Source organism: Muntiacus reevesi, chromosome 4 (genome assembly GCF_963930625.1).
Source record: "Muntiacus reevesi chromosome 4, mMunRee1.1, whole genome shotgun sequence".
NCBI classification, from domain to species: domain Eukaryota; kingdom Metazoa; phylum Chordata; class Mammalia; order Artiodactyla; family Cervidae; genus Muntiacus; species Muntiacus reevesi.
In genome coordinates, this window is record NC_089252.1 from 82,317,125 (window position 1) to 82,344,934 (window position 27,810).

The 27,810-nt window shown below is 43.1% G+C and overlaps 1 protein-coding gene across 4 annotated transcripts; it reads left to right on the forward strand.

Annotated features, from left to right (window-relative positions):
• Positions 1-518: 518 nt before the first annotated feature.
• CRBN (cereblon) lies at positions 519-27,744 on the forward strand. 4 transcript variants are annotated; one of them, XM_065933269.1, is made up of 12 exons: positions 519-605; positions 3,471-3,594; positions 8,972-9,084; positions 9,695-9,897; positions 10,705-10,854; positions 15,444-15,603; positions 21,910-21,972; positions 23,057-23,141; positions 23,693-23,808; positions 24,098-24,162; positions 24,601-24,732; positions 25,825-27,744. In XM_065933269.1, the coding sequence occupies exons 1-12, from the start codon at positions 534-536 to the stop codon at positions 26,003-26,005; spliced, it is 1,464 nt and encodes a 487-aa protein (XP_065789341.1). In that variant the 5' UTR covers positions 519-533; the 3' UTR covers positions 26,006-27,744. The 4 variants fall into 4 exon arrangements, with proteins under 4 accessions (XP_065789341.1, XP_065789340.1, XP_065789342.1 ...); XM_065933268.1 differs by lacking the exon at positions 519-605 and having other exon boundaries at positions 3,297-3,594; XM_065933270.1 differs by lacking the exons at positions 519-605; positions 3,471-3,594 and adding an exon at positions 5,498-5,584.
• The last annotated feature ends 66 nt before the right edge of the window (positions 27,745-27,810 follow it).

Consider the following 27,810-nt stretch of genomic DNA (forward strand, 5'->3'; position numbering starts at 1 on the left):
GTTTAAGACAGTTGTTCCCATGCATGAATCTAAGCTACAGTTGCCAGATCTTCCCATTTTTCAAAGGAAATCGATAACTGCATGTGCCAATTCATTCAAAAGCTCCAAATACCACAAAGACCAAGCACATCCATAGAATCCTCACTTGGGGTTCACCAGTTTTTGACCTCTGTCTTAAGAACGGGAGAGGGAACTGTCATACCAGAACACGTGAAAGGCCTCTGGGGTGAGGTGAACCTGTCACTCTACATGTGCTTGTGCATAAAAGGTAAGGAATTGGAAGATTTACGCAGTTCCAAAAGTAATGGATTCCTCCCTACATTTTTTTAATTTATTGGTGAATTTAATTTTTTTAATTATTAATTTTTTGAGATTTTTTGGTTGTACCAGGTCTGTGTCGCTGACCACAAGGTTTCTCTAACAGCGGTGAGCAGGGACGACTCTCACTGTGGTGAATGGGCCTAGCTGCCCCGTGACACGTGGGATCTTCCTGCACCAGGAACCGAACCTGTGTTCCCTGCACTGGCAGGCAGATGCCTGTCCACTGGGCCACCAGGGACGTCCTCATCCCTTCAGTTAAAAACGACAACAGAATATGCCTACAAGTAAATCTAGCTGTGCTTTTTCTGAAGTTCATGATGCTCTCTAAAATCTCTTAGGTGTTTGTACTCGCTTGGCTCATTTTATTGGGCAAACCAATATGGACCTTAATCTTCATCCCTGCAGGAGTATATAGGAATGAAATAGTTTTCTTTAATCATGTAGGAACACCTTTCCCTTCTCACCGTTCTCCCTGGCTGCCAGGACGACTTTCTCTGCATTGCATCAACCAGAGTTGTGTCTCCTGGCTGCCACGAGCTGCAGAAGATTGAGAGGGTAACAGGCAGGAAGGCCAGGGGTCTCCAAATGGAGGAGACCCATCTCTTAACCGGCAGGAAAGAACAAACCAGCGATCTGTTTTTCCTTCTCTATACAAATTTAAAAAGAGGTTTCTCTTAACATTCTGTGTTGCCATGACACCTGGTCTCACCTAAAGCTAACTACTCTCAAACCTTGAGTTAACCAATACATTTCTTTTACGTATGAAAATGTTGTCTTAAGATATGTTAATGAACCCCAGACTCTGTCTTCAAGTTGGTTCCGCCAAAGGGCCTAATTTACTCAGATATTGTTCCCCTAATCTATGTAAATGGAACTATTTGTTGGTATCCTGCCCTTCTACAAGATTCAAGTCAATAGTTTTATGGCCTGGGATGAATTATCTGGTGCCATTCTAGATTTTATGACATTCCTTTCTTTTCATTAACAGACTGTGAGTGACTATATAACATACAGCTGAAGACTAGGAGGGGGGTACTCTTTTGCCCCCTTCTGATGCCTATGTCAGAAGCTTTCTCTATCTCCTTTATACTTTAGTAAAACTTTATTACACAAAAGCTCTGAGCGATCCAGCCTCGTCTCTGGCCCCGGATTGAATTCGTCTCCTCCGGAGGCCAAGAATCCCTCGTCTTATCGTTCAGCAACAACCTTTCAAGATCATGGGGGAGGGGACTGGGGCAAGACAGTCTGGGAGCGGACATGAGCCCACGGGGCTGGGAACACCATCACCCCAAACCACAGGACGGTTCTTAGTCGGGAAGAAGAGAGGATTGGTGCTGGATCAGTCAACAGTGTCTTCCATTAAAGGTGCCATTCATTCATTCCCTCTGTAAACATTTTTTGAGCACTTACTAGGTGTCAGGCTTTGGGGACACAAGAGTAGACAAAAGAGGCGCAGATCTCTGACCTCTCCCACTGAGTTTACACTCCTGCAGTGAGGGGGATTTTTTTTTAAATAATTTTATGTATTCATTTACTTTTGGCTGTGCTGGGTCTTCGTGGCTGTGTGAGCTTTCTCTAGTTGTGGCGAGTGGGGGCCACTCCCGAGTGTGAGGGCACGGGCCTCTCACTGGGGTGACTTCTCTTGTTGCAGAGCACGGGCTCTTAGGCACGTGGGCTTCAGCAGCCGCAGCGCCGGCTCTCGAGCCCAGCCTCTGCTCCGAGGCGCTGGGGTCTTCTCGGTGAGCGATGTGCCCCACGTGGCCTGCGTTGGCAGGTGGGGTCTTTACCACTGAGCCACCGGGGAAGCCCAGGGAGGAGGATCTTTTTAAAAAGTAAGCTTCACAGTGTTTTAGAAGTTGACCAATCCTCTGGAAAAAAAAAATAGAGATAAAACAGAGGAGGAGGGTAGAGGGTAAGGAGGCTAGAGGTGGGGTGCAGTAAGATGTTGGATGATCTGGGAAAGACTCCGTAAGGAGGGACATTTCATCAAAGACCTGGAAGATACAAGGGAGCAAGACGTGAATCTCCACGAGGAAAGAGCATTCCAGGAAAAGGGAAGGGCTAGAGCAACGGCACTGTGATGGGAGTTGCCCCCTGCTTGGTTGTAACACAGAGGCCAGAGCAGAGGAGAGCCTGGAGGGTCACGGGAGGTCACTGGGCGGAAGCGGCTTACAGTGAGATGGGGAATGAAGGCGTGCTTCCGAGCGGGGTGTCACATGTCTGACCTCTGCTTGAAGGGGCTCACTCCGGCTGCTTTGCTGAGGATGAACTGTGGAGACCAATAGTGGAGGTCGAAAAACCATTATTCAAGCTACTGTAGTAATCCAGGTGACAGATAATTGACTGCTTAGACCAAGGTAGTAGCTTTCTTTAACATATTAAGAATATACAGTCTATGCAAATGATTAAAAAAAAAAAAAAAAAAAAAAACAGAAAGGAGCCAAAAAAGTTGTCTTCCAAGTCTGTATATCCCTTTCTACTAACGTAGTGTATAGACACCAGAAATTAAAAGTACAGTGGGAACTTTTTTTATTTGTATTTTCTCTTATCTAATATCAGCCTCAATTTTATCCTATTAAAGGTAATTCTTGAACTATAAGACAAAGATCTTAAAAAAAAAAAAAAAAAAAAAAGATCTTATAAGTTTATCTTATAAGACAAAGCTATAAGTTTCCTTTCCCACTGGTTTGCCGAGCTTCTTATCAATGAACACATTTCACAGAAGCAAGAAGAAATGTGAGCTACTCTGTGTGATGGCTCGCTTCAGGATAAAGTTACCCAATTAAAAATAAATGGTGAATGATCATGTTTTCCTTTTTGGTTTTAATAACCAGGGCTTAATCCAAGAAACCTGCTTGCTGAGATGTTTTTGTTCAGTGGTCATTTGTTGTTACCCCTATTGAAAGACATAGCTATGGATGGCTGGGTAGACTTGGGGCGGTGGGGGTAGGGAAGGATGATATGAATGCAGGAGCAGATGGTGAGTGTGCATGGAGGCGAGGGGAAGCAGGCAAATGGGGAGTGAAAGGTGCACAGATGGCAGCGTCGCTGACCCGGGGCCGAGCACAAAAGAAGAAAGAGGCGCGAGTGCTTTTCCAGCCGCGTCTGCTGACCCCTCCAGGCTCACAGCTGTCCTCCCTTCCCCACAGGATTCTTGGTTGACCCAGGGTGCAGGGCACGGTGCTGGTGCCACCTCTGGGCAGGACCCGGGAAGGTCAGAGCTTCCTTGTTTAGGAACCAGATGTTTGCCGTGTAAAGAAACTTCTGTTGGAGGTAAGCACAGTCCTTTGCATTTCTGTAGACCATAGAATTATAAAATTCTATAAACCAAGACTGATAATGTACATATATGTGTACTTGCAATCACCCTCCTCCCCCCTCCTCCCCCCTCACACCCACCCACCCACACAGACACCTTTCTCTCATAGTTCTATCATTCTCTCTTGCATTTTCCTTTCTCTCATCCTCTACCTTTCTAGAGTGACCATCTTACTTTCAATAACCCATCATGATAGTATATCCTATGTAACTTATTAATCTGTAACCTGAAGTGGTTATATATGATCATAAAAGGCAATGCTATCTTCAATTCTGCAGCCATTATTAGCTAGAGCAAACCTGAGAAACTGCTTGGCCTACTCTCGCTTGGCAAATGGATAAACTGGTCATGTTTTAAGGCCAGAAGCCATGAAAGAATTGATCAAGGTCACAGAGTAGTGGTTCGGGGACAGAAGGCAGAATGACACTGAAAGGACCCATCAGCCTCTCTCCCAAGGAGGTTCTCAGCTTTTAACTTTTCAGCGAGCAAACTTTTGGAACAAACGTATTTTAAACTATTCAATTCATTATTTTCTTCAGAGCAATGCTGTTTCTTCCTCTCACCCTTCTCCCCAGCATGTTTAGGTATTCTATTTCATTCACTGAAGAGAGTGAAAAGACACTAATAAAGCTTTTGTCACTCATCCAAACAGCCCTCTGTGCACCAATGCTGACAAGAGCTTTGGAGGAACAAGGAAAAGTAGCTATTTCTTTGCCAGGCAGAGATGGAACACCACAGGCTAGCTCCTCTGAAACTGTGCCCCCCTCCCTGAGGGACAGGGAGAAGTCTTATAGGCAGGGCTCATGGGCTGGGGTAAGGGAGCAGGATCAAAGCAAAGGTGTTGCAGTTCTTTTCTGCAAAATTTCAAAATGGCCACAAGTGGCATCAGGCAGTTAGGGAACTGGGTCCGGTGGGCTCCTGGTTTATTGCCTATGACCTTTCTGAAATGAAGAATGCTACAGGGGAGTGTGGGCAGACACAGCTAATTTACTTCCTTGTACAGCAGAAAGTAACACAACATCGCAAAGCAGCTACACTCCAATTTAAAAAAAAAAAAAAAAAAGAAGAGAAGAAGGCCAGGTGACTCGGCGGAGTATATGATTCACACAGAGTCAGAGAGTGTGGAATTCTTTTGTGAAGGACAAGTCTAGGTACCTGTACTGTGAATAGTAAAAGTTAAAGTAAAACTAGGATTCTTAACTCTTACAGGCCTGTTTTGCCATTCACTCTTCCCTTTGCTTGTTAGTAGGAAAACCCCATTTTTCATTTCTCTTGTAACACAATGACTCGTTTCAGTTGAAGTAATAACGCGTAAGCTATTTTATATCGACAATCTTACTTGCCAATCACAGGCCTTTCTCTATTCTCTTATCGTTTCTAGTATTTGTTTCAGACCAATGCTTATTAATTTTGGAAAATATATATGAAAACTACTTTTGATTGTTGTAAAGAAACTCAGGTATAACCCAGCCGTCTTCGGAATAGCTGATGCATTTTCCCAGTCTTCATGTACACAGTTTTTATTTTAAGGATTGGAGCTAAGCCTGTATAAATGGGTTTCTATTTGCTTCCCATCTTCCTTGTCAAGAGCAAGGTGGAGACTAAAGAACCTGAGCCTGTTTCCCTGTGTGTGTAAAATGTCCTCCCGGGGAGGGAACAGGCGACGGCTCTGTACGAAGCGCAGCGGACACAGCGTTGAGTCCCGGTGCCGGCCCTGCTGCCGGCGGTGCCTTTCCCAGCCGGCCAGTGCGCTGTCCTCCCCGCGGGCGCCGCCAGGGGGAGCTGTGGCCCGGGGCGCAGCCACAGCGGCGCTGCACCGGCCCTCCCCCGGCGGCCGGGCGCCGCCCTGTCCCAGGCTCCTTTGCGGGTAAACAGACATGGCCGGCGAGGGAGATCCGGAGGACGCTGCGCACAACATGGGCAATCACCTGCCGCTCCTTCCCGGTAACCGTCTGGGGCCTGTCCCTGGCAGCGGGAGGAGGCGAGGCCAGATGCGCCAGTGGCGCGGCGGGGCCGGGGAGGCGGGCGGGTGGTGCAGAACCTGCACGGGGCCGCGGGCCCGGGACCGTGGTGTTTCTTGCTGCAGCTCGGCCTCCCTAGTCTGGGGACGAGGGCTTGGGGAGGGAGGAGGCTGCCCCCAGAGGCAGGGACTCCGTGCTCTCCATCCTCCGTGTGCCCAGAACTTGGCTCCAAGGAAATGGCGTGAAACTGGGTGGGGAGAGAGGGAGACTGGGGCCGCCCAGCATCCCAGACTTTTATGGAACTTCATCCCCCCCATAAGAGTGACAGCTTATTTATTAAGTGCTACCGTGTCACCGGCCCTGCCCTGGGCGTTTGCATGCATTTTTCCACTTTGTCCTCCCCACTTCACTGTTCTAGTCTTGACTTGGTGGGTGAGAAATGAGCTGGCAGGTTCCTGTGACTTGCCCAAGGTCACACAGTTGCGGAGCCAGGGGTCCTACTCAGATCTGTCTGCCTGCATGGCTGGTGTCTCTTAACCACTCAGTGCCACCTCGGTGTTTGGTCAGTTCCTAGGCATGTAGTTCAAGTACTTGGTAGAATACGCCTGATTTTAGATACTTAGAACTGGGATATTAAACTCGGGATTCTCTTTGCTTTATGTTTTGTGAAAATTTAGACCTTGGCCTTATGTTGGATTAGTGGGCAGAAAAAAAGTCTGGGATAATTTTACAGTTTTGTCATGGAAAGAGTTGCCTTGCAAGAGGTGTATCAGCCAAACTGAGACTATTAGCGGAGTCACTTACTGTGTGCCAGGAAGTATCTTATGTATCCTGAAGGTAAAAAGAGGTATAATGCACAGTCTGATACTTGAGGATGTTTATCATGTATATATGGTTCCTGAAAATATAATTAGCAGGAGGCCATTGATGTAGGCCAGATAAGTAAATCGTCAGAGGGAGGGATTGATTATGGCTGAGAACGACTGGGGGAAAGCTCTGTGAAGTGTACTACAGACATCCCAAAGCATTATGACCTAGGATAGACTTGCAGAAGATAAGGTCTGGAAGGTAGGTTGGGTCAGAGTGTTGGAAAGCTTGCATCTCTTGCCAATGGGATCATGAGTTTGTTCCATGGATTGGAGAGGAGCACTTGTGGATTTCAGACAGAAGGGAAGCTGTGCTTGGAGGATGACTTTGCCCACTGGGTGTGGTGTGGGCCAGAGGAGGAATACTGATGTCATGCCCCCGCTGTGTGGAAAGGAGCTTTTCCATGAAAATAGACTAGAATCAGAGTCAGTGGTCCATTTGGAAGCTGATCTCCTGAATTGAATTTGATCAAAGAGCTGAGCTATTTTTTCAGAGACATCAGCCCAGCTCTGTCCATGCCAGATCCAGTGTGCCGGGGAAGATGCTGACGTTCTGTTGGCATCCACACTGTGCTCCTGCGTGAGATGAGTCATCACACTTCACCCTGGTAGCTCTGAACGGTGTGTTTTGTTGAAAAAAATTGAGAGCACAAGGGGCTCAGAGAGGTTGTCAATATAATAGTTATATTCCTGCAAATCATGTACGACTGATTTTTAGAAACATTCAGTTGTCCATACATACATGTAGTATGAGTTGTTTGGAAGAGTAATTCCCTCTAAGTGCTTAAGTAGTTGCTTAATATTTAAGATTTGAAGAATCTGTCCCAGCCAAAAAAATAATAATAATAGATAAACAGCCAAGTAGGAGGAAGTGGGTTTCAGCCATATATAGGAGAAAGGCTAAAGGAAATCATTTTGAGATGAAGTTGGGACAGTTAAAATATAAATTTTTTAAAAAGAGTTCTAGCCTTTGAGCTGAAAGTTGACCTTTAAAACTTTGCATAATAGAGTGCATAATAGAGCAGTAAAGTGTCAAAAGTGCATAAGGAAAGCCATGCTGTCAGAATTGTGAATGCAAGGAAGTAGATGCAGTATATTTTTGTCATCGGTTTAGATTTTTCTTCGTTATCTCTGATCTCCTGTTGAACTTTTTTTCTTCTTAGGAAAATTTTGTATGCAGTGTTAAATCACTGAACATTTGAATTTAAGTTGAAATAATTAGGTTGTTCTTTTTGACAAAGCCTTATATCTAAGGACTTTGTAGGCATTAATAGAAAGTCTAAAGCAGTTGTCATATTGAAAAACATTTACATTTTCTTGTCAGGAACCTAGCTGGAGGTGGTTAGATTTAAATAATGATATGCACAGCAGAAAGTACCTATTTTGTAAAGCCATTTTATCTATTTAGAAGTTTATTTAGGAACCTACTTGCTTTTTAGCCCCTTCTTCTTTCCTTCCTTCCTGCTTCTCTAGAAACTGTTTAAACGTTTGAAAAAACTATTTTATAGAGATTGTCTTGTTCATGTCTGTCATTTTTCAAATGAGGAAACTAAGGTTTCATCACATGGGATGAATTGTCTATTGTGTCAGAATTGGTTCCTAGTGAGGGAGAAGAGATACATCTCCTGTGCAGAAGAATTTCAAATAATGTATGCAGGTAGTCACCTTTCAAGGAAGTGGAACCAGTCCCTACCCCTAAGATGTGGGTTGTGCCTCATGGTTTTGCTGCCAAAGAGTACAGTGTGAAAAAGGGGGGGAAAGGAGCCTCCAGTGGAGAAGTCTGACTAACACGCCCTCAGCCAGTGACCCAGGTCAGCTTCAGCAGTTCTAAGTCACATCACTAGTGAGTGCCCTTGATAAGACATGATGAACATGGCTCTTCACCTCCCTGGGATTCCTCCCCAAGAAAGTTCCGACTTGAGGGACATTCTACAAAGCGCCTGACCAATAGTCGTCAAAACTCTGAAGGCCATCAAAAACAAGGAAAGCCTGAGAGACCATCCCAGCCCAGAGGAGGCTAAGGAGACCCGACGACTAAATGTTGTGTGGTGTTGTGGACAGGGTCCTGGGACAGAAGTAGCATATTGGATAATAACTCAGGAAATCCAGATGAAATGTGTCTAGTCAGCGGTACTATGCCATCACCGATCGCTTGGTTACGGCAAGCGTGCCACACTAAGATGTTAACTATTGAGAAACAGGTGTGGAGTAGAAGGAACTCTCTACCATCTTTGCAGCTTTTCTGTAAGTCTTAAACTATTCTAAACGTAAACATTGATTTAAGAAAAGTAGTTAGAGGCAGACCCAGCCTAGACCCCAGCTCCCTGGCTGCCTCTTCACAGTACTGTCGAGATTCCCAAGTGTGAATGGTGTCCTTAAGAGCTCCTCTTCCCACAGGCCTGGAATCCCAAAGAAGGAGTTATATGTATTTGAAGGGGAACATGGCTTTTATGTCTCCATGCCTCTGTTTTTTGTTTTTCGCTTATAATACTCTACTTTTACAGCAGAGGAAGAGGAAGAAGATGAAATTGAAATGGAAGTTGAAGACCAGGATATCAAAGAACCCAAGAAACCAAACATCATAAATTTTGACACTAGTTTGCCGACATCACATACAGTATGTAACTTTGTATTAGATCTAGTATGAGAGATGCGTACATTTAACTGTAGATAAAAGTTCTTTAAAGTGAATGACTGCTTTTAGCATTACCTGATATTACCTCGCGCTTGAAATCGTGGATGAGAATGTGGGCTTCTTGCCACCGATAAATAGTGTTAAGCTGTAATTTTTAAGCAGTTTGGTACTTTGACTATTACAAGTAATTCTTTGCACACTTGGAACCCTCCTTATATCTTGGCTAGTAATATATAAACCATTAAAGTGCCGGTTATTCTCTGTGCTGCAGGATTCCAGGGTGTTATTTAACATGCTGGCATTTTATAATTGTCATTTATGCTTTTCAGACATAGAGATGTTGGGCTTAGACAAAATCAAATATTTTGAGCTTAAAAAATGCTTTTTAATTTGTGTGTGAGCGATTCTTCACAAGGAGTTGAGAAGTCTACTTGCCGGAGCCACACACGGACTTTGCTGTGGGCCGCTGATGCGGCAGCTTTATTCTTTGCATGTGTGTACCCCCCGCGTCTGTGTCTGTGTCAGTCGCGCGTCAGTGTGTGGAGCGCGTGTCCCGTTGCCTGTCCGTAACGACCGAACCCGGCCCCCGCAGTACCTGGGCTCCGACATGGAGGAGTTCCACGGGCGGACCCTGCACGACGACGACAGCTGCCCGGTCATCCCGGTGCTGCCGCAGGTGCTCATGGTGCTCATCCCCGGGCAGACCCTGCCGCTGCAGCTCTTCAGCCCACAGGAGGTCAGCATGGTGCGGAACCTCATTCAGAAGGACAGGACCTTCGCAGTGCTCGCGTACAGGTAAATCTTGGTGCGCCACAGGAGAGGTGGTTTTAAAGGCAAAACTGACTGCTGTTTTGCCTGCATAGAAGTTGGGGCAAGGCTGTGAAGTAAAACTCTTCCATAAAGAGCTTGGAAGTGGAAGTTGGAGAATTTTGCTATGATCATTACCATCTAAGTCAAGCTTTAAGTTTCACACACAGTTAACTTTCTGGTATGTGAAAGTTTTAAAATCATTAATATGTAATGAAGAACATTTCTAGAACCTTATTTTCAAGAGCCGTCTTCAAGAAAAAGAGGGCTTTTACACTGTTTGTAAAGGATGGTTTTTACAAAGGAGTGACTAGTTATTTTCTGTCTCTCAAAATTCCCAAGTTGTTGTCTTGTAGACGAGTGGTAACTTGAAGCTAAATGTCAAGTGTCCCATGACAACTAGAGGAAATCAGTGGTGGAGGCAGGAAATTGATACAGGAAGTCCCCACTCCCCCCCAAACCCCACCCCAGTGCAGAGCTGCTGATAAGCGGCAGAAAGGATGATCTGCTGAATAAAAGAATGTTTAGTTTGGGAAATGACAGTTTAACCCCTCTCAGCTGTGGGTTATTTTCAATGACTAGAAGTCTGTTCTTCTGCTAGTGGGCGCTAAGTGTACTTCCTGAAGCCCTCTTTATATATCTCAGTTCCCCGTGTGATTCTAAAATAAATTAAATAGCTTTGCAGTGAGAGTGATTGCTATAAATTGTTTTCCCATGTGTATTGCTTTTGTCATCTTGGCATATTTGAAAATTAAATGTTCAAAACTGTTTCCTTTTTAAAATTTCCCTTGGAAGCAATGTCCAGGAAAGGGAAGCACAATTTGGAACCACAGCAGAGATCTATGCCTACCGAGAAGAGCAGGATTTTGGAATTGAGGTTGTGAAAGTGAAAGCAATCGGAAGACAGAGATTCAAAGTCCTTGAGATCAGGACACAGTCAGACGGGTAAGAAACACTGTCTATCTTAAAACTCCTCAAACATCATAAAATGAAGTAGTTTTCTTACATTTCGTCTGTTTTGCTGATGTCCACACTTCATAGCCTTTCACTAGTTGTTCTTTTCCCTTTGAAAGTGCAGTCTGGGGTTTCTAACTTGGCTGTGCATCCCAGTGACCGGGGCAGTAAAACTGCAGACGTGCGGGTTCCCGCCCTTCCTCCCGTCCCTAGAGAGGGACCAGTCGGGGAGGAGGCCGCGGCGTCCTTTCTGTCCAGGTGTCCATCTGTCAGATGTCCAGGTGAATGATGCCCCTCTAGGTTTCGGAACAGTGATGTAACCCCACCGGCAGTGTCATTTGGGACAGGGCTTCTTTGGGACTGAAGACCTCTCTGCAGATTGGAGAGGGTGGGGGTCAGGGCTCGGGGAGCTGGGTGCACCAGCGGGTGCTTCGAGAGCTGCGGCGGGACGCTCGCCGCCCGCTGCGTCTGGGTGTCGGAGACCATGTAGCTGCGTGCCCACCTCCACCGCAGAATTCTCTCACCCACAGGGGATCATGTGTTTACTAAGCGGTCAGGAAGGGCTTCTCATCTCTGTCTTATACAGTTTAGAAATTCTCTGAGTGTTCTGGTTAGCACTTCCATTTTGGTGTGACTCTCACAATGGCTTTTTTCCCACAAATTTAAGGAATACCTTATTCCTTAAGGTATTCCGTAAAGAATACTTCATTTTAAAAAATGCAGTTCACTTTGCAGACCTCCAAAAAAACCACAGAGCAGTTGTCCTCATCGCTGTGTGTTTCCTTTTATAGGAATGGTTCTTAACTCTGGCGCAGAAGAATCACCAGTGAATCACTAGTGAAGTCTTAGAAAGATACAAATTCCTCGGTGCTCCCAGCCTTCGGGAATTGGTCTCTTATCTGTAGTCACAGTTGAAAATCTTGTCAGATCTCTGTGTTGGACAGGTGATGTCTTGTGAAGTCAAGGACATTCAGAGGGTTTTGTTTTTTTTTTTTTTTTTTAAGGTTTAAGAATATGAACTGCATGAGGACAACACCTTTCCTGTGTTTTCACATAGTGGGCGTTAATAAATATTAGTGAACTCAGCCACCCTCTGGGGCCTGAGCGAGCGCAGGGGGAGGGGTGGGGTGCCAGAGCCCGCGGGCGTCCGGTGCTCCCCGCCCGGTGCTCCCCGCGAGCATTCGCCCCGGGAGCTCGCCGGCTGAGCAAGGCGCTGTCCGTGTGGGGCGTCTGTGTCCTTCAGGATGTGGGCTGCTCGGGCCGGGCGATGCGACGCCCGTGCGTTCTGCACTGCGGACCATCAGTGTTCCAGGGATGGGTGAGCGTCCCCGAGAGCCCTGTGTTGAGACAGCAAGCTGTTTGTGCTGTGGATTTTACTGACAGTTCCATTGTAAAAGTACTTCCTACCTTTGTGCTTATAAAGTTTTGAATATTTGTGAATACTATATTCCAGAAACCATAATAGCAAATTGACTTGGGGAAAGGTATATTTCTGAGACTGTCGACATCAGTGACTTGTGATTGTGGAAAAATTAGTTTGAACACAAGATGGCAATAGTGTCTTGACTCTGAAAGCAAGTAAACGGATGCGCATTGGCCTCGAGTAGAGATGAGCGTCAGACTGGTCAGGCGGGCCAGGACTGGAGAAGGGCCTCGTGTTCCGTAGACCCCCCGCCACGGCTCACAAAATGTCTGTCCGAAAGACCCCCATGGAGTGAGAATTCTGTGGGCCCACTGCCCCTCTGGCCCTGTAACTACCTTCAGAGGAAATGGTGAGAGGGCAGAGACTAGCGAGGATGTAGTGCAAGCTCTTCTTCCAGAAAGGGAACCTGACCGCGGTGGAAATAAGTGGTTTGCCCGGAGTTGTCCAGCTCGTGGGCGCGCGGGTGAGCTCCAGGCCCCCGACTTCCAAACCGGTGCTGTTCCCACCAAGCCAGAGTCCCTCCCTCGCACATTTGCAACTCAGGCCAGTTTCCTTTCCTCTGTAGTGCAGGACAGATGATAGTGATCTGTCTCATGACTCTCCATATGTGCAAGGCGTACTGCTGCCTCTGACCTTTCCAAGTCGTGTCTGTATTTCTCTGACATCTTCTGAACAAAAATTAATTAAAAAGTAGAAATGTATCATTGCATCTCTATAGGACTGTTTTAGAAATTCCTGAGTATTTCTTACATGTAGAGAGGAAGAGGAGATTAATACTCTATTTGTAATTACAAAAGAAGCCCTCGTACTTATCATAATTGAGGTGAGTAATTTTTAGTCAAAAAGGTGATTAAAACTAGAACTCATAAAAATATATACATATATAAATTTATACATATATATCCTAAACATTTTAACTTAAAATATGTAAATACCCCTTAATTCGTTTCACATTTGATGGTAAGACAGGGTACTGTCTTTATATTGGGTTTGCAGATAAGAGTTGACAGAAGTCTTTCTTGCACTAGTTGCTTTCATTGCATCATCCATCTGCAGTGCATACCTGTAGTTTTTCTTTAGAGAGATTCCGAAGATACTCACAAGGGCTTTGCGCACAGAAACCTTCCAGATTCATGCACTTTTCTCCCTATTAGAATTGCCTGAACCTAATTTGAAAGCATTTTTTCGACTCAAGCTAGTGTTTCATTAAAGCAGTTTTAATTTTGTACTTATTTTCCTGGTTGCCATAGTAGTTACATAAATTACAAAACAACAGGGCTCTGCTATATAGCCCAGGGAACTGGTCTGTCATAAACCATAATGGAAAAGAATATAAAAAGGGACGTATATACATATACAACTGAATCACTTTGCTGTCTAGCAAAAATGAACACAACACTGTAAATTAATTATACTTGAATAAAATTTTTTATAAAGCTCCTTCCACTTCAAAAAATATTTATATAAATTATATAGCTATAATTGCACAACAACTGCCAAGACAGGTTGTGAAGAAACAAAACTAGTTTACGTTAAAACCAAAACTCAGCTGCTGGGAGCAGAGCCAGCCATGCGTGCAGCAGACCCTGGGGTGTTTCACGGAGGAACAGAGAGCAGCGCTTTCCCCTTTGAGGTGATCTAGACAGCCTGTGTACACTAATTATTAAAACGATCTCTGAGCTGATGTTTCTGTAGCATTAACGTTTGTATCATAACAAAAACTTGTGAATTAGGTGAGGAAAACATGATTAGTTATTTTTGTTTTAAATGAGCTCTAATAATATAAGAATATTTGAACACAGATTTATGTTACCATTTTCCAAAGTCATGTAGACTTAAATTTGAGCTTGCAGGAAAGAAATGAAGTGAGTGGAGTGTGTATCATGACAGTAAACCTACATATTTTCAGACACGTTTAGCTATTTTCATTTAATAAATCAGAAGAAGTATAAAGTGTCATAAGTTTTTGTGGATTGAGACAGTGGTAACAATGAAAGACCACTTTAGAATTCCTGAACATGAATAATAGTGAAGCAGAGACTTGTAATATATTTGACTTCTTCCTACTGATAGTGTTTTTTCGTTCCAGCATTTGAATGTGTTGATACTTTCTGCATTTGAAAAGTTACAATAGGAGATAATTCTTTTAGTGCCTCATAAGACAGTGGCTTGGAGGTACAGCCTCTTTGGCATTAATTCATGAGAAGATACTTGGAATTATGATATTCTCAGGTAGCATTGTTGAATGATGACTTTACTATATGAGTAGAGATAATTTTTAAAGATAATATGGATTTTGATTCTTTGCATATTCAGGGTAAATGTTTAGGAATGAGAAAAGGAACGCAGACAGAAATAAGGCTACATGTAATTCTCTGGTCTAATCCGTGTGAAAAGGTTCTTGATTTTCTCTTCCTTTACCTACCTACTTCTTAGGATAGGTGATTTGTGAGAAGGGATTGATGTAAGAGTTGGGCAACATAAAGAAGTGGAGTGAGGGGTGGGGTGTCCAAGAATGAGAAATTTTTATAGAAGTATCAACACATCAGGGGTTGGTGGTATATTGATTTTTTAACTTTATTTCATTTACAAGATTTGCCTGAAATGTAAAAATAGCGTTTTCCATTCCACAGTGAGATAGAAAAATCTTTGGTTACCTTTGGTTTTAACTTTGGTATGATTTATGAAATATAGTAGTTTTTTAAAATTTCTTGTATCTTAATATCAGGACTTGATGAATATGTTTAAAAAAGAAAACCTTGAAAATTTTAGTACTTGAAGCTATCCATAATGGTTAGCAACATAGTAATTAGACTTAGTTGATCTTAAAAATGAACACCGTGCCTGGTTCTCTTTTTTTTAATTAGAAAAAAATTTTTTTTCATTTGTTTTTATTAGTTGGAGGCTAATTACTTTACAGTATTGTAGTGGTTTTTGCCATACATTGACATGAATCAGCCATGGAGTTACATGTGTTCCCCTTCCCGATCCCCCCTCCCACCTCCCTCCCCATCCCATCCCTCTGGGTCTTCCCAGCGCACCAGCCCTGAGCACTTGTCTCATGCATCCCACCTGGGCTGGTGATCTGTTTCACCCTTGACAATATACATGTTTCAGTGCTGTTCTCTCAGAACATCCCTGGTTCTCTTTATTTTAGAATCCAGCAAGCTAAAGTGCAAATTCTTCCTGAGTGTGTGTTGCCTTCAACCATGTCTGCAGTTCAACTAGAATCCCTCAATAAGTGCCAGATATTTCCTTCAAAACCTGTCTCATGGGAAGACCAGTGTTCATATAAATGGTGGCAGAAATACCAGAAGGTGAGAAACTGATTTTTTTATGCATGTTCAAAAAGCGAAGACAGGTTGCTTTTTTCCTGTTTAAAGAAAGAAACACCAACAACTCTCATGATTCCTTCCTCAGACATCTTCTGAGCAATACTATAGTTGCATTTGTTCATAGCTGGAGTTTCTTAAAATTTCTTAGGCAGTTGTTGATGTAAGAGCAGATTGCAAAACCAAGTAAAATGTTAATCCAGGTATTACTTCACTGTAGTTCTAAATGCTGCAGGAAACGCTTATTAGACTGTGATCACAGGAGATGCTTGGCTCTTGAGTCATAAACACCTAGACTCAGAGGAAGAGTTTGGGACAGTACACAGTGGTGGTTGTTTTGCTCCTTGTGGACTTCTGAAAGGAAGCTGTTTTTGAGCAACAGTATGGACATCACCAAAACTGGCTTGACTTTTAAAGGCACTCTTTAAAAGTACTGCCTCTAGGGCATTAATTCCTGTGTATATCCTTTTGGCTAGATCGTTATTGAAGGAAAAATATCAATGAAGCTTGTTTGTACTTATCTGTGAGATGTATCAATTTTGAGTATAAAATACCTAATATTTATGATTTCTCCCTAAAGGAGAAAGATTTCTAGTGTCTAAATTTAAAATTACTTTTTTGAGATATGTCTTTTAAAAATATGGAAAGACAATTTCCGTAGTAACCTGAAGAATCCTGTACTTATCATCCATTACTCTTTGTCGAATATCAAAGGTTTTAATTTTGATGTAAATTATCCTAGGGTCCTCATTTGAGGTAACAGCTCAACGGCAAAGAACCTGCCTGCCACTGCAGGAGTTCAGTTCAGTTTAGTCGCTCAGTTGTCCGACTCTTTACAGCCACATGGACTGCAGCACACCAGGCCTCCCTGCCCATCACCAGTTTGAGGAGCTTGCTCAAGCTCATGTCCATCGAGTGAGTGATGTCATCCAACCATCTCATCCTGTGTCGTCCCCTTCCCCCTCCTGCCTTCAGTCTTTCCCAGCATCAGGGTCTTTTCTGAGGAGTCAGTTCTTTGTATCAGGTGGCCAAAGTATTGGAGTTTCAGCTTCAGCATCAGTCCTTCCAATGAATATTCAGGATTGATTTCCTTTAGGATGGACTGGTTGGATCTCCTTGGAGTCCAAGGGACTCTCAAGAGTCTTCTCCAACACCACAGTTCAAAAGCGTCAATTCTTCGGCACTCAGCTTTCTTTATAGTCCAACTCTCACATCCATACATGACCACTGGAAGAACTATAGCTTGACTAGATGGATCTTTGTTGGCAAAGTAATGTCTCTGCTTTTTAATATGCTGTCTAGGTTGGTCATAGCTTTTCTTCCAAGGAGTAAGCATCTTTTAATTTCATGGCTGCAGTCACCATCTGCAGTGATTTTGGAGCCCAGAAAAATAAAGTCTGACACTGTTTCCATTGTTTGCCCATCTATTTGTCATGAACTGATGGGACTGGATGTCATGATCTGAGTTTTCTCAATGTTGAGTTTTAAGCCAACTTTTTCACTCTCCTCTTTCACTTTTATCAAGAGGCTCTTTAGTCTTCTTCACTTTCTGCCATAAGTGCAGTGTCATGGATATCTGAGGTTATTGATATTTCTCCCGGCAATCTTGATTCCAGCTTGTGCTTCATACAGCCCGGCATTTCTCATGATGTACTCTGCATGTAAGTTAGATAAGCGGGGTGCCAATACACAGCCTTGATGTACACCTTTCCCAATTTGAAACCAGTCTGTTGTTCCATTTCTAACTGTTGCTTCTTAACCTGCCTACAGATTTCTCAGGAGGCAAGTAAGGTATCGCTTCTCTTGAAGAATTTTCCACAGTTTGTTGTGATCCACACAGTCAAACACTTTGGTGTGGTCAGTAAAGCAGAAGTGGATGCAGGGGATGAGGGTTCAAACCCTGGGTTGGAGAGATCCCCTAGAGAGGAGAAATGGCAACCCATGCCACTAGTCTTGCCTGGAGAATCCCATGAGAGGAGCCTGGCGGGTACAGTCCGTGGGGATCAGAAAGAGTCTGACATGGTTTAGCGACTAAACAGCAAACAGCTTAAATTCACAGTAAGTTTTGTATAGCTGTGCAATACTTTTGTTTTCAGACTTGATACAGATGCTTTATTTTTTTAATCTAATTTTTTATTTAGCTGTGTACTGGGTCTTAATCGTGGCATGCAGGATCTTTCATTTCCATGTGCAGGATCTTTAGTTGCAGCGTGAGGGATCTAATTTCCCGACAATGGATTGAACCTGGGCCCCCTGCGTTGAGAATACAGTTGTACTCTGGATCACCAGGGATGTCCCCAATACAGACGCTTTATATATTCTTTAAATCATGTTTATTTGACCACTAGCACAGTGGGAGATTTGCTGTTAGTCACTTCAGCCTAACTGTGAAGTGAGTTTGTGGAGGACGGCACTGTTGTCCACGGCTCCGTGGAATGTTCTGGAACGCGTGGAGTCATTCAGTACCCAGCAGTGCGTCGGCTCTGGGGGCTGCCGAGATGCTCTGTGGCGAGGTCACTGTGTCAGGGCGCTGCCTGCATGGCCTCTCAGGGTTTAGATCGCTGTGGGTTTCAATCATTGGATATTTTTTCCAGGAGGTATTAAGTATTTTATTTATATAATAGTTCTTCCACACCAAGATTTTTTTGTTAAAAATTCTTAACCATTTAAAAATCCTACATTACCTCTTTGCACAGTTCTGAGCATAGAGTGAGAGTCCGTGGAGTTCATTCCTCACTTCAGTGCTCTGGACGATTAGTTCGTGTTCTCTCTGCGGGATCTTGCCATCTTAAACCTGCACTTGGGTTGGACAAACAGAACTTGTAAAAATCTTTTGTGTGAACCACTGACTAACTCCTTCCTGTTCCGTGGCCAAAGCACCTCAGCTTGTTCACGTTGAATTCAGACGGAGGCCTCTGTAGCTGGGCCGTCAGGTGTTAGGAACCAGACAGATCCTCTGAGCATCCCCTGATGTCTTATTTCTCCAGTAATTCTGGATTCTCAAACATTCCCTCACTTTTCTTCATGTTCAGAATTGCCAAGGAGTAAATGGAAGGTACTTAGGAATGAGCGGATAGAAAAGGTGTTCAGGGCTACAAATGCCTTCGTCTGTGTTTTTTTCTGATTGTTCCGTTGCTTACACTTTGGGTAGAGTGTCTTAGCTTCTGAAACGTGGATCTAGATCACTAGGCCAAGAAAAAACACTAGCTGCTCTATTTTGGACTCCAGGCGTCCTGCAGACCCTGTCTCACTTTAGAGAGCCCGATGGGAGCCGTTCTGGCTTGCCAGCCTGGCGGGGGTGCAGGGAAGGGCTGGTGGATGGCAGGGGCCCTGGACCGTCTCGGGGCTCATCCTGCTGCGCCTGTAGCGGACACAACTTGTCACAGCGCTTGTCTTCAGGCCGACCTGGGGCTCGGGTCAGCCCTCTGTGGAGTTTATTCACACCTGATGGTTGTACCTGCCACGGCCCCAGCAGGGCCTCGTGCATCTTCGTGTCTGAGAAGCGGTTCACTGGCCAGAACTGGGAAAAGCTTAGCTGATTCTTACTCACTCTAATTGTGTTGCCACCCACTTCTCCACCAGAAAAGGACACTAAAGGATGTAGGAGCGGAGTGGAGTCTTCCTGAAGTGTATCCAGTTGGCCTTGCAACTGTGTATATGACCTCTCAACATTTGGTATTGAAAACGAAACAGTCGAAATGACAAAAGTATTTCCACTTCCGTTATCTTCCATTCTGACGGGAACACTGGAGAAAGTGTCGCTGAGGGTTGAGAAGTTAGACCAGTTAACCAGGCGATGCTCTTTCAAATCCACTTCTCTCTGGGAACCTTTCTCATCCGGAGATTCGACCTTTAAAACGATTTCTTTACTCCCTCTTCTCACAGTGTCTTTTTCTCTTCACTGTTCACTGTAGCGAAATTCTCTCAAAATGAGGAAAATGTTGTTTAAACCTACTCAGAATACAGTGTATATGTTTTTGAGGATACTCCCTTCTTGCCCATGCTATTTGGTCATTGATAAAGCCCTTCCATGTTAATGAGAAACAGTATGAAGTACAAAAAATCAAATGTGGAAACAAGAAAGTGAATGAAGCTCATCTTTCTGGTCTCTGCTAAATTTACAAGCTCCTGCTTCTCACACAGAGCAGGGAAGAACTGAGCGTAACTCAGGGGCGGGACCCACAAACAGGAGCTCACAGGTTAGCTTCTCAGTCTTCTTCAGAGTTTCTTTATGAAAACACAGATAAACATTCTTACTTCTCTCCTTTTTCTTATGTAGGAGGATGCATGCTGTCCTCCTTATTTTAAGAGTGTAGGAGATTCTTCTGCTTTTAGTTTTCAGAGTTCTTCCTTGTTTTGAAAGCTGCACGGTATTCTCTGTATTAACGATGGACCTAGACTCAGTGATACACACAGATGACCTTTCATATAGGTCAGTATTTGAGACGTGAGATGACTGGATGTCAGGGCGACTGCATTTGTAATGTTGACATCTATCTTCCAAGTTTCTTGCTCAAGGAGGTTGTTCCTATCTGTACTCTGTCAGTGTTTCCATGAGGCTGTACAGTATCCAGCTTAAGTTTTGCTGATCTGGTAAATGAAACATAGGAGCTTGTTGAAGGTTTAACTTGAATTTCTCTGAATGTGAATGATGTGTGACATTTGTGTTTAAGAGCATGTCATATTTCCTTTAACTGGAGTTGTCTTCACCCCCACTTTTTGTTGCCAGTTCTGTACACACTCACCTGTGTGTAAAGGCAGCGTATCCCTTCATCTGCAGTGTGTGTCAGACACTTTTTTTAGTTTCTCATTTTTGTCTTTTAACTGTATTGTGGTCATATAGTTGAATTTTTTTTTTAATACTTGTGTATTCTGAATCATAGCTAGAGATACCTCCCTGTGTGAAGGAATCGTCATGCATCAATGAGATGTGTCACTTTTTACTTTTGACTTCATTTTTTCTTAATGACATCAGAATGGAAGCTTTGATCATCCATGTGTAGTTTCTCTTGGTGTGATTCCAGCACCTATCCCAGGTAGCGACCCACTGTCCTTTCACCATTTTCTGAAAGGCTCGTGTGTTCACTCCGCACACCTGTGCTGCCTTACAGACCAGATTCGTGTTTATTTTTCTTCTGCTCTGTGATCAGTCTGTCTGTTTATGCCCCACCAGGATACTGTTATGTAACTGTTGACAGTTTGTAATTCTGGTAAAAATATGACCACTAACACCATCACAAGATTTTCAAGGTTTGTGTGGCTACTGTTGCTTATTACCTTATCCACAGGAACTTTGCAGTCTGTTTTTGTCTTGTCCCTGAGTCGTCAGAAGAGTGGCAGTGAGGGCAGTTTATTTATGTATGAAGGGGAAGTCTTGAAATGGGAGGCTGTGTGTAGTGTAGGCAGGCTTCCTCAAGCGGAGGAGTGGTTTCCCAGCATACATTGTACGCTTGTAATTGTGTATCTTCCATTATGAGCTTACAAGCCTCAGAATCTAGAAAAAGCTCACCATTCCATTCCAGTTCTTAGAAGCAAGTAGGATTTGATAAATGAAGGAAACAAAAACTTGTACTGTTTCAATTACTTGGATAGATCATTTTTATCATTTGCACTGCTGACGGCGCTAGGACCTCACACAGCTGACACCCTTGGTCGTATGTAAACCACCGTTTGGGCTTGCAGGTACAGGAGCCCTTCCCCGCCCAGTTTCACGTGTCCGTGAACAACTTCTGCACAAAACTAGCATGTCTGTAGACGTGCAGGCTTTGCTTTGCATGTGGAGAAAGTGTGACCATCCCTCGTGTTCCCTACTTTTCTTCGGTCGGGTGCAGGACCTTCTCTAGTGGAAGCGTCTTGTATGGACGGTTGCTGGTAGATGGGCGGGTGTCCCCGCCTGTTGCCGTTGACAGCACTGCCGCGGAGCATCCTTGCAGTGTGGCCTTGTCCTGTCTAGCAGTTCTCTTTCCAGATTTTCTTGGTGGTTTTTACACATCTGTTCTTTCAGATGAGCTTTAAACTGCTTCTGAATTCCAATTCATTGGTATCACATTAAATATATACTCTGAGGACTGATACCTTAATTATTGAGTGTTCCCATCAGTTACTTAAATTTTACAGGAATTAAAACATCTTTGTCTAATATAATCATCTCTTGCGGAATTCTCTGCAAACTTTTTCATCTTTTTGAAATTAGAACGTCCTCGTGGGCCAAGATCAGTTTTTAAATCTGGTTCCTTCTACCCCTAAGATATTGATTGTATGGTGTTTAAGTGACTTTTGTTTTCTTTTCAGAGAAAGTTTCATTGTGCAAATCTGACTTCATGGCCTCGCTGGCTGTATTCCTTATATGATGCTGTAAGTAACCTGCGTTGAACGGTTTGCTTCTAGGACAGGCCATGTCATAAGGGTCACTAGACGAAACAAGTGGTATTTTATTTTTGGAACTAGTGCCATGCATTTAAGGGGAAAGGGCAGAATCATACTGCTGGACAGACCTGACTTCTAACGTGTAGATCTTTGGTTTTCTGTCAGTGGGTGGCGGCTTATAACTTCAGGACAAGGTACCGTGGCATCTTTGGGTGTGTTAAGCATTTAAAATTTTGTTGTCAAAGTACAGTTACATTTAGAAAAATACAGAATCCTTAACAGTGTTTTAGTTCTCTTGTAAACAAGTATGCCCACGTCTTATTTCCTGCTTTTAGTATACTAATTGATATACACACCAGTGCTTTTGCAGTTCAAATTTTTTATACTAGGCATCATGACAGCTTGAAAAATTGAGTAAGAGACTGTTAGTGGATGGTTCACAGAATGTAGGTCATAGAGACAGGCTGTGTTCAAGGCCCCATTTCTGTTAATTTTTCTGTGGTTTGGGGCAGAACCTGAGTATAAAGTGGGGGTAAAGGTGCCCTGAGTGTCCTGGGATGCATTAGAGGTTCTCAGTCTTCCATCAGCCTGCCCACAGAACTGGAGCTCTGGGCTTGGTGAACTGGGAGGTGGTGAGCACTTAGCACATGGGCAGCACTGAGGGAAACGATCGTTCACTCTGCTCTTCAGCAGCTTAAGAGGCATTACAAGTACATAACAGACAAGAGTGTTACATCCCCTTGTGAAAAGATAGTGAGCACTCTGACGTAAACAGGTACCAGGTAAGGTGTGTGGGTAGCAGGCGCTAGTGCAGCTCGCAGGGACCGGCAGAAAGGTCTCCTGGAGACGGAAGGAGAGAGGCCAGAGCCGGGGAAGAGAGGCCGGAAAGCCAGCCTCGTGCTGGGCTGAGCAGGGGCTGCAGTCACTTCTGTGTAAGAAGCAGACACATATATACTGGAACTGTACTAGATAGTAACTGCTTACATTTGTTACGAATATGTTAGATTTATTGAGTTGAAAAGCTGACAGTGTAAAAAGTGTGTGAACCTTACTATGGCTCGTTTCAAACAAGGAAACCTTAATGGATAGAATCAAGAAACAGCTACGCGAATGGGATGAAAATCTCAAAGAAGATTCTCTTCCATCAAATCCAATAGGTATGAAAAATTAGCTTTCTTCCTGTGATGTTTTACTAAAATCCTGAAAAGCATACACATTTGTTTTCATCAATTATAAAAAATGAGTATTTTTTAGTTAGTTGTAACAAGGGTCTTAAATTCTAAGCATTCCTATTTTAGACATAACAGGCTCGCATCCGGAAATGCTATTTGGGTATACTCCTTTCCTTGGTCTTCAGGATGCCTTTAAAGGTCACCTTAGTTCCAAGGCTTACTACTGTATTTACATAGCTGTTAATTAGGTACAAGTTAACTATTTTTCTAGTCTCTTAGTAAATAAGTGACTTCTAATAACATGGGTTTGATTTCATGTTTAAGACATTTACAAAAAACAAGTATGGGAAAAGAAGTTACATCCTTAAGATATATATACACGTGACAACTGATACATTTTAGTATTGTTTATAACTATGTGAAGTGTGTTCTCAGGGAAGGATTTATTTGAAAAGGATGTTATTGCATTCATAAGTTATCTGATCTGTATCTGCTTCGTAAGTTTAAAAGTCTGAAAAACGTATCCTGTCTTTAAGATTTTTCTTACAGAGTAGCTGCTTGTCTTCCTATTGATGATGTATTACGAATTCAGCTCCTTAAAATTGGTAGTGCAATCCAACGACTTCGCTGTGAACTAGATATTATGAATAAAGTGAGTAATGAATGTCTGTCTGGATGTACACATTCTGTCGGGGCGGGGGGGGGGGGTGGTGTTGCACTGTTGGGACCAACAAGGGCTGGTGGTAGGGTGTTTAGTTATGGAAATAGAGAACATTTGAGATCATAAGACAGAAAAATTGTTTTGCATTCCTCTGTGTATCCTAGAGGGTCATTAGTGATTATGTCAGCTTGTGTTTTCCTTGTTCCATCTTTCCTATAACTATAGTTTTAATCAACACTTTGGAGCATTTCCCCCACTAATTTTCTCTTAAATATTTTAGTGTACGTCACTTTGCTGTAAACAATGTCAAGAAACAGAAATAACAACCAAAAATGAAATATTCAGGTGAGCTTTTTATTGCATTTTTAGTACACGTCTGAGTACATTTTCCCAACTGTCATAACAACAACAGGCAAGACTATATTTCTATTCTCCATTTATTTCCCTCCATTAAATTACAAATACTCAGCAAATGAAATATGGGAAGTTACCTCAGTGGTAGGTAAGACACTTCTGATTGGGTACCAGAACAGCAGTGGGTGTGGACGGGATTATTCACAGCAATGAGTGAGCCTGGTGAGGGAGAACCTCCACACCACCTCAACTTTGTTAAAAATCTATCAACTGTATCTTTCTCAGTACTTACGGACCTAGCAGGAATGCCTCGGCTTTATGCACTACTTCACTCAAATATCAGTTTCACCATAGGGTCAGAGATAGGACATGCTTGTTAGATTTTTTTTCCCCATTTTGACTCTCCTCTGCGCTGATTCTCTATTCTAGTTTATCTTTATGTGGGCCGATGGCAGCTTACGTGAACCCTCACGGATACGTGCACGAGACGCTCACCGTCTACAAGGCCTGCAACTTGAATCTGATCGGCCGGCCTTCCACAGACCACAGCTGGTTTCCTGGGTAATGTGGTGGCGTCCCCTTGTGGGGTTTGTGTGTGCGCCTTAGTGGGGCGGTAAAACTCAGGGTATTAAGGAGAGTTGTCCGCTTCACGAGTGGCTGGAGAGCTACTCTTGCAGTCTCACTGCATGTACTGTCACGTGGCAGCTGCAGGTCTTAAACCAACTATACGGTTGGGCCACACCCCTTCCGAGTGAGCTGACAGGGAAATGAAATACCCACTGTTTTATGATCCAGTAAAACTAGAGTTGACCCTTGAACAGCATGGTTTTGAACTGCTCACTTCCACTTAGATGCAGGGATGTTTCAGTAGTAAAATACTGGCTGCTTCTCTGTTGGTTGAGTCGTTAGATGCAGAGATGAACTGCAGATACAAGGACCAACTATAAATCATAGGTGGATTAGCCACCTGTGTTGGTCAAGGGTCCACTGTATATCTGTATTTTATAATGTGTAAAATTAGTGACTATGACCCAAAACATGCAGAATGCAGCTTTTCTTCTAGTTTGCAGGCTTCGGGTTTTTTTGGCTTTAGCCTACTGACCTTCAAAGTATGACTGTGGGACCTACAGCACCACCTAAGCACTTGTGAGATGCCTTCAGCCATAATGCTGGCTCAGCCTTTTTATTTTGAACGAGGCAAGCTGAGCAGGGCGTAGTGACTATATTTGTGCTGGACCTAGACCCATGCCACCTGGACTGGCCAGTCTTACGTGAGGGAAACGCTCACCTCTTTCCCCAGTTTAAACTCCCAGAAGAAGAGTGTATTTCTACAGGTGATTGCTGTTCCCTAACTTGACTGCAGCGCAAAACAACGTAAGAAAATGCTGCTGCAACTTACACTGTGCTGCTGGCAACCAGCAGTTTGTGTAAAGAAATCTGTATTACCATGATGACTTGATACAAATTGGAAAATCTTTTTGTGAGGGCTGTTTTAGGAAACTGTATAAATCAAAGCTCTGAGTTTTCTCTTCCCCATCCTTAGAATTTGGCTAGTAAAAGATCTGTCTTTCTAACAGGTTTCTGAGGTGATAGGCTGGGCTACAGAGATGCATTTCCTGAGCTGATTTACTTTACCTTTCCTTAATCTCGTAGGTATGCTTGGACTATTGCCCAGTGCAGGATCTGTGCCAGCCATATTGGATGGAAATTTACAGCCACCAAAAAAGACATGTCACCTCAAAAATTCTGGGGTTTGACTCGATCTGCTCTCTTGCCCACCATCCCAGACACGGAAGATGACATAAGCCCTGACAAAGTAATACTCTGCTTATAAACAAATACAGTAGGGATAAGGTTACTTAACACATTGGTATTCTAACACCAGATCTGCTTTGGAAATTACTGCTTTTGATGCATAACTAAGTAAAAAGCAACATCACATGGAAGGTTGCAGTCTCTTAGTTGAACAAAAAGGATTTCAAGATTTAAACTAAGATATTCTATTGACGGGGATGAGAAGCAGTCTAGAACACTTGGTTTTCAGGAATACCTACTTTAGGATGTTGGGACCGTTACCCTGTGGACTCTTGATAAGCTTGGTAGTGTTATCACTGAGAGGATGTGAAGACATCTGTGAAACTGGTGAGCATGTTTTCTGCACAAATCTGAAATTCCTATAAATTGTTGTAATTAATGCAGTTCCTCATTTATTTGATCCTAATACACAGAACAGAATGGCGTGTTTGCATCAGTGCTCCAAAGGGCAGATGTTCCAGAAGGTAGGGTGCCAAGCTCTAGTACTGTTCTTTTTTGAAAGCAGCAAGGAAATGTGTATAATGTTAAAAGGACTTTGTTCCTTTTCTTTAGTTTCTGAGATACTGATTTGTAAATTTTGAAAATAAAGAGTTATAATATGCAGTTTGAGCCCCAAAATAAAAGTTTTCTTAACATGTTTGTTAGTGAATAGTAATATCTCATGTATTTGCTTAGTGTTTGGTTATTCTGCTGCAAAGTTGAATCTCAACTTAGACTACTGTGGAGCACAGATGCTAAAACACGTCTCCTTCCTACAGGCTAGAGGTGATGATGTATTTCATAGGCTATTTTGTTCAATGTAAAGTGAAGAAACTCTGTAAGTAAACTATAAAAGCAAAGCTAAACATGTTTGTTTAAATAATGTAAAATATCTACTCAGATGTGGATACTTTAGGTGTAAGAAATAATTTTTAAGATAAAGTTCTAGACAGACAGATTTGCCACCTACCTCTTTGCTTACACATTCAAGGGGTTTATTGGATCCTTCCACATTTTGGTGTAATTTTGATACTGCTCCACTGCTTTACATAATTCACTGAGGAAAGTTCAGCTAATTAGGTACAATGTATGTGGCCAAAAATGGACTGTTAAAGTTTCTTACATTTTAACTTACCAAAAATGCAATGGTTTTGATTGCCTAGACTAGAAACCTAAATTGAGTATCATGTTGCATATTTATGTAAAGAGAGTAAACGAAAAGCAACTTAAGAACGCTGTTGATTCTTTAAAATATGCTTAACCTTTCTTTACCTTTTTACCACTAACAACCACCTTGGGTTTTTATGGCTTTACTATTACTACTTTACTGTTTGTTCATGTAGTCTTACACTGAACCGAAAGTTCCTCTAAACAGATTCCACGGAGTGTTTTTTTCGGTAGCACAGCACATCTCTACATCCAACCCAGCTGTAGTAAGGAAACGCTGCTTTTACTTTACTCCTGGAAGTGTGAGCTCAGAATGTTCTGTACTGTTTACTGACTCTTGCAAATAAAATATTCTGGTATATAAAATACACATAATACAAACCTAAGGTCTTTTCACCTAACAAAACCAGACCTCTAATAACTCAACCTGCATACGTCCTATATAGAACAGTAGAAATTGTAAAATGTGTCCAATACATACCTTACTAGTACTTAGCTATCGTAAGCGTTCCTTCATAAGCACTCAGTTACTGACCTGGATGCGGATGTTTCTGAGGCTCCCTTTCTTGCAGCAAAGGCCCCATTACACTGTTTTTCACACTTCCTCTTATCTGGGGTTTAACAGAAATACGCTTTTTTGTGTTATCAAGGTCCAAAAGTGCTATTTGCCCATACTGC

Coding starts and splice junctions, on each gene's coding strand:
- CRBN (XM_065933268.1), top strand. CDS start 3,312: ATGGAGGCGAGGGGAAGCAGGCAAATGGGGAGTGAAAGGTGCACAGAT. Junction 9,085..9,694: donor GTTTGCCGACATCACATACA/GTATGTAACTTT, acceptor CGGCCCCCGCAG/TACCTGGGCTCCGACATGGA. Junction 24,163..24,600: donor ACCAAAAATGAAATATTCAG/GTGAGCTTTTTA, acceptor TCTCTATTCTAG/TTTATCTTTATGTGGGCCGA.